This window comes from Numida meleagris, chromosome 4, assembly GCF_002078875.1.
Source record: "Numida meleagris isolate 19003 breed g44 Domestic line chromosome 4, NumMel1.0, whole genome shotgun sequence".
Lineage (NCBI taxonomy): Eukaryota > Metazoa > Chordata > Aves > Galliformes > Numididae > Numida > Numida meleagris.
In genome coordinates this window covers 4,834,413-4,841,219 of record NC_034412.1, presented here as the reverse complement: position 1 = coordinate 4,841,219, position 6,807 = coordinate 4,834,413, and the positions used below count along the sequence as shown (strand labels likewise).

Below are 6,807 nucleotides of genomic sequence, written 5' to 3'. Positions count from 1 at the left end.
CGGAGCGGGGCCGCATCCCTCCCCGCCTCCCGCACCTGCCCCAGCCCCGGTCCGGGCACGGAGCGGATCCGCGCGGGGATGCGCAGCCCGCGGCGGCACGATGCGGGAGGAGAGCGCGGAGAACAGGACGGGCGGCGAGTCCCCGCTGCACCTCTTCCCCGCGCCGGTGCTCACCGGCATCACCGTCGCCTGCGTCCTCCTCTTCGTCGTCGGGGTCGTCGGCAACCTGATGACCATGCTGGTGGTGTCGCGGTTCCGGGACATGAGGACCACCACCAACTTCTACCTGTCCAGCATGGCCTTCTCCGACCTGCTCATCTTCCTCTGCATGCCCCTGGACCTCTTCCGCCTCTGGCAGTACCGGCCCTGGAACTTCGGGGACCTCCTCTGCAAGCTCTTCCAGTTCATCAGCGAGAGCTGCACCTACTCCACCATCCTCAACATCACCGCGCTCAGCGTGGAGCGGTACGTCGCCATCTGCTTCCCCCTGCGAGCGAAGGTGATCATCACCAAGAGGAAGGTCAAGCTGGTCATCCTCATCCTCTGGGCCGTCTCCTTCGTTAGCGCCGGCCCCATCTTCGTCCTGGTGGGCGTCGAGCACGAGAACGGCACCAACCCGCTGAGCACCAACGAGTGCCGCGCCACGGAGTACGCCATCCGCTCGGGGCTGCTCACCATCATGGTGTGGATCTCCAGCATCTTCTTTTTCCTGCCCGTGTTCTGCCTCACGGTGCTGTACAGCCTCATCGGGAGGAAGCTCTGGAGGAGGAAGAGGAAGAACATTGGTCCGAGCACGGTCATCAGGGACAAGAACAACAAGCAGACTGTGAAGATGCTAGGTACGGCTCCCCGGGCTCTGCGTTTGCAAGCGTGTGTGCTTGTGTGTGCAAGATGGGGGGGGGGGGGGGGGGGGGGGTGAGCACTGCCAGGTCGCTGTCATTGCTTCTAAAGGAAAGCATCGATTCAAAACCTTTCCTACAAAGGGTTCCACTTTAAGGTATTTGCAGAACAGCTCTCTCCCCTTTCCTTAGATTTATTTCTAACCGCTTGGTGCTGGGGACTCTAAAACAGTTAAGGAGATTTTAATAACAACCTCTGACAAAGACGAATACCACAGTTACCATTAGCTCTTGCCCTGGAGATTTTTAGAACATCTTTGCTCTTTGCTCGTGGATACCAACGTTGTTTACAGAGGGTAGTTTATTTGATTTTCAAACTAACCTCTTCTAAACCCACAAAGTTAGCTGCAGACTAAGCAAGCAGGGTGCGATGTGCACCGATGTTCAAATGAAAAGGCATTTTTAGCACACTGGGGTAGTTTTAGCAGCACGGCTGTTTAAGACCATGGAAAGTGATCTTATTTCTGTGTTAGAAAAGCATCACCCTTTGCTGAACAGTGACCATTTGTCTCCTTTGAGGTCTGTAATGCCCTGAATCCCCACTGACTTCAGGGTAACTGACAGACGCTGTCAGTCCCGACTGTGTATATTGACACCGCCGGGTGGTTTAAACAACAGATACTGCCAGCACACAGAAGCACACGTTTTAGCACAGGGATGCTGCCAGCTCCTGACGAGCATGTGCTGGGAGTTGGCAGCACAGAACCCAAAGTTGCTGCGCAGCTCTGCGCCTGGTGGCTGAGCACTGCTGCGTGCCTTCGCTCCGGCAGATCCCAGCATTGGGATGGGATGCTTCACGCGGGTGTCACAGCAAGGCAGAGGTGAAGGGCTAATGAGCTAGATGGAGAGGTGGCAGCTTCTAGAGCTTCAGGATTATGGATCTCTATTTACAGTAAGTAAATTGCCAGCATGTACTACTTGCCATGTTTATCTATCTGCATATTTCACCGTAAGGAATTTCAAAACAATAAGTGCTTATTTCTGCCCTGAAGCATTGCCGCCAGCACCACAGTATGTCAGACACCTTTTCTTCTTCTGTAAGGGCTGAGAACAGCAAGGCAGGGGCAAGCCTGTCCTCTGGCAGAGCCAGCATTCTCCGGATGAAAACAGTCCGATGCTGGGCAGAAAGAAAAGAAGTTAGCAAGAGCTCAACAGCAGCAGATGCACAATGCAATCTGCTCTCAACGCTGTGAGTTTTCTGCCTGAAATTTAGAAGGTGCTTTCTAAGACTTCAGCAAGTCACGGAACATCGTCTAGATGGGATTAGCACCAACACTTCTTTTAAACTGTAGAAAGGTTATATGCCTCTAGGGCTGTAATACCCGAACGTATAGCCTGACTTTGAAAGGAGCTATCATAACCCCTTCTTCTTGAAAGCAATGTGATTCTGCATGAGTGAGGATCAAACTGCATCCTCAAAACCTCAGCTAGGAGGGATATGCACGCTTACCTGGAAAAATATTGGCTATGCTCAATATTCTGTGTAAAATGACCACAATGGTAGTATTCAACACGTGGATTAAACTCCACAGCATGCTCGTGAGCTATAGAAACTTTATCTGAATTTCCCAGGTGGAGAAACTGAGCAAAAAAATATCAAAGTGTTGGGCTCAAGAAGATGCAGAGGAAAACAGATGCTCTGAATTTCAGCTCTGTGCTGTAGAGTACACCATCAGTTGCATGCAGCTTTCCTTTCCTTGGAGTAATCATGTTCCAATGCACAGGCAGACTGGCAGGACATGGCATTACCTTGTTGGCTGTGCCCTACAGGTCCAGGTGGTGTTTTTTTTGTTTTGTTTTTTTTTATCTTTGGGCCTTTGTCTAAAACCACTTTGCTTCCCAGTGATTAAATACTTTACTATAAACCACAGCACCGAGTCTATCGTGTTACACATAATTCGCTTTTGTAGGTGCAGATGGTAGATTATGTTATAATTTTTGTCACTGTTCTGACTCTCTAACTCTGTTCTTTTCTGGAAAAGATGATTTGATAGCTCAGGGGTGTGCTACAGCACAGTAGCTGTGCAGTATACAGGCAGGCTGCTTAGGTAGAATCGTTTTAAGTGTTGCTAATTTATCCTGCCAGAAAATGTACTTGAGAGAAACCTGAAAAGTTACGGGGTGCCTTTTCCCACTCTGAGATTAATTGGTTGAAAAGAGAGAATGCTATTTCATTTAAATCAGCCTTTTCTTTCTTTTCCTACTTACAGTTAACACGCTTTCTTCTGCTGTTTTTATTTTAGTTGTGGTGGTATTTGCTTTCATACTCTGCTGGTTGCCTTTTCACGTAGGACGATATTTATTTTCCAAATCCTTTGAAGCTGGATCCGTGGAGATAGCAGTGATCAGCCAGTACTGCAACTTGGTGTCCTTTGTCCTCTTCTACCTGAGCGCAGCCATCAACCCCATCCTCTACAACATCATGTCCAAGAAGTACCGCGTCGCCGCGTGCCGGCTCTTCGGCCTCAAAGCCCTGCCAAAGAAAAGACTCTCCAGCACCAAGCAGGACAGCTCACGTGTGTGGACAGAACCCACTGTCACCACATGACACGGGGTCCAGTGCCAGAGCATCACACCCCGGTGTTACCGGAGAGCCAGCACGAAGGGGACGTGGGGCAAGAGACAAATCGACAAGGAAAGCTGGACTTGTGTCGTCACCTGGGTTTGCTGGGAGATGTCACACAAGGCAGTGAAAGATTTTTAAAAATTACCTACACCTCAAGAATATAAAAGGAGATGTGGTTACAGCATTTGGCAACAATCAAGTGATATTTGTCTGCTGCTTTTGTCCATATGACATTTAAAGGGAGCTTATAAACAAGATGGAGACCGACTGTTGACATGGTATGATAGTGATAGGACAAGGAGGAGTGGCTTTCAACTAAAAGAGGGCAGATTTCGGTTAGACGTTATAGGGAAACTATTTACCCAGAGAGCAGTGAGGCCCCAGCACTGCTGCCCACAGCTGTGGGTGCCCCATCCCTGGAGGTGCCCAAGGCCATGGATGGGCCCTGGGCAGCCCGAGCTGGTGGGGGCAGCCAGCCCACGGCAGGGGTTAGGACCAGATGGGCTTTCATGTCCCTTCCAACCCAAACCCTTCTATTACTCTATGATAGGATTTTTTAATGCAGGGGAGCTAGGCTTTCCCATTTCTAACAGGCAAACATAGCCCAACTCACCTGAGAGTCTGTGCGACTCTGGTTGCTGCTAAACACGAGCTGAGGTTTTCCAGAGTTAACTTTAGTTTTGCTAAGAAATTTGCTAGCACATAGCCAGACCCTCAAGAAAGAAAATTTAATTACCTTTTTGAAGTAGTAAACATAGAATTTGATACACTTTTCATAATCTTGATTTTTAAAATAGGTTCCGAAAGGAGAAATAAATTTTCAAACATCCTCAAATTAATGACCCTCACATCACATATGGATAGAAAGGAAATTAAAAAATCATCATTGAAGTGGCTTAAAACATTGCTGTGCCGGAACATTTTGGGAATGTGTATCAGTGGGTCAAGGACAGTGCTGCCTTCAGGACTGCAGTGATGCTGTGAAGACTGGGAATCCAATCTCCCAAAGTTATCTTTTTGTTTTACCAGCTGACTCACCTGTATTTGTTCTGCTCAGCTTGACTGGGTGCGACTCACTGTACTCGAACCTGGGAGCTGTTGGCTGTCCCAGCACTGGTGCCCGTGTCTGCCTCTGCCCGTGCTGTGCACACCGCGGCCTGAGGACAGGTCCCCTACCTGTAAGACACCCTGGGCTGGGATCAGTTGGTCCTGAGCACCTCGTTCTCCAGCAGAGCCCATGCTGTGGCAGCACTGGTTTGCTGCAGTATCATATTCACTTATTTTAGAATGGTCTTAAATGGCGTGACCTGAAAAAGTCATGGAAAATATGCATTAAGACCCACAGGCAGACACGTTCTCATGCTTGATTCGTAAAGATCTTAGATTCAACTGATTTTTATAAGTCAAGCATGTCATTAAAAAACAAATCAAACCAGAAAACTTCCCACACCTTATGCTAATCTGTATGCCTTATATCGCATCTATTGTCGCACCTATACATAGATGTTGTGGTCCAGCTAATAGAGCATGGGGGTGTGCATGTGCAATAGCAGCTTGTATTTATTTGGTTCTAGTATTTATTACCAGCTGGTCCACAACTGATTCTACATAACAAATTGTCTGCTCACAGGATTCCCATTGCTCTTAAGCTCCCATTGCTGATTATGGGCCGCATTCTGCCTGTTATGCCTTTGCCGGGGGTGCTGCTCAGGTATAAGTGAAAAGAGAATTTGGACCCTTCTGTGTCTGTTGGTGGGGCTGGGTGGCTGCAGCCTGTCCCAGCAGGGGCCAATCACAGGAGCAGCAGCAGATAGGAGCTGCAGAGGGTCAGCCTAGCAAGGCTCTCCTCGCTGGAGTCTCTGGCATGGGCTGAGCCCATTAAGAGAGCAGCACCCGTGGCATGCTGTCTCCTTTCGTCTCTGACCACTTCTGCCTTTCTGTTCATTTTGTTCTTTCATTCGCTGTCTGCTGACGAGCAGATCTGGTGGCAGACATCATGCAACTCAGGGAAACAAGAAATCGAGGAGTCTTGAAAATATTGTGAAGATGTGAGCTCACTAATTACATGTCCGTGTAAACGAACTGATCGCACACCTAACGTCACGTAAGCGTTTCGAGTTTCAGCTGTGTCTGTGGTATTAAATGTGAGCAGAAAAAGAAATAAAGTGCTGAGAGCCTCTGTAGAGCTGTGGGTGAGTGGTGGGGGAAGAGGGCAGCATGGGCATGGGCTGCAGGATGCGGTGGAGTAGCCACCTCTGTGTGACTCTTGCACAAGCAGGAAAATATTTCAGCTCTGCAGAAACACTCAAGTGTTCCCACACATGCTGTAGCACTCACTCCACCAGGTTGCACTGTACTGCCCGTTAGCTTTGCCTCCCTAAAATTTTTCCATAGAGAAAAAGAGCTTTGTGGGCTGCTCTTACCTGGGAGACAGGAGAAGCATCACTTGGGCAACGTCTGCACCATAAAATCAAATGTTGTCAGGTGCCTCCAGAAGGACACGTGACATCCCTGGGAGATGAACATGCAGCTGCCTACCTCCGGGGTACGTTGCTGCTGGAACTCCATCAGGAAAAAAGGGAAGACAAAAACCATTCAGCATTTCAGCAACATTTTCTACCTAGAACAGATAACAAGTCACAGGACAGCCACAACGGCCAACACTTCCCAGGAGAAACAGCATTTCCCTGCTGTCCTCAGTCCACACCTGCAGCCCCTCATTTTCCTGGCACCACTTCCCCCCAAAGCCCTCTCTGTCTGAAGGAGCACAGCTCCCCCCCCAGCACAGTTTTGGGCCTGAATGTGGCTTTTGGGATCTGCTTTACCTGCAGCAAAGACAGGAGCCTTGCAGGCGCTGTGCTGCAGGACAACCACTCACAGCTGGTGAGCCATGTGCTGCACTTCTGGGAGCTCCCTCCTGTAGGAGCAAACTCTGCCAGTTCTGACTGAAAAAGAGAACCATATAGGGGCTTTATGAGTCAAAATTTTGCTGTGTTTTCACTGCCCCGTGTGTAAGGAACCCACAGGAAGTAACTGGAGGCTCATTCATTAAACAGCCCAACTTTAAAGAGCTTTTCCAACTCTACATTTCATTTTGCAGCTTTGCAGATAAACTGAACCGATTTGGCTGCATCTTATTTATTGGCAACATCTTAAATCGGTGATAAAATTGGTCAAAATCACTTTACCAGAAAGCTCCATTCATTTTAGAAAAGTACCTTTGATGGAAGCGTCCACAGGCAGAAAATCATGTCCTATTGTATTGCTCGCCAAAAATAAGGCATTCTGGAAAAGTAGCACTGACATCTCAAATCTGGAGCTGCTAGAAGCTCAGAACTGATG

The 6,807-nt window shown here is 48.8% G+C and overlaps 1 protein-coding gene across 2 annotated transcripts; it reads left to right on the top strand.

The window, feature by feature from the left end:
- On the top strand, positions 7-3,593 carry GHSR (growth hormone secretagogue receptor). Of its 2 annotated transcripts, none has more exons than XM_021397064.1 (2): positions 7-839; positions 3,191-3,593. In XM_021397064.1, exons 1-2 carry the CDS (start codon positions 101-103, stop codon positions 3,445-3,447), a joined length of 996 nt encoding a protein of 331 aa, XP_021252739.1. In that variant the 5' UTR covers positions 7-100; the 3' UTR covers positions 3,448-3,593. The 2 variants fall into 2 exon arrangements, with proteins under 2 accessions (XP_021252739.1, XP_021252738.1); XM_021397063.1 differs by having other exon boundaries at positions 3,143-3,593.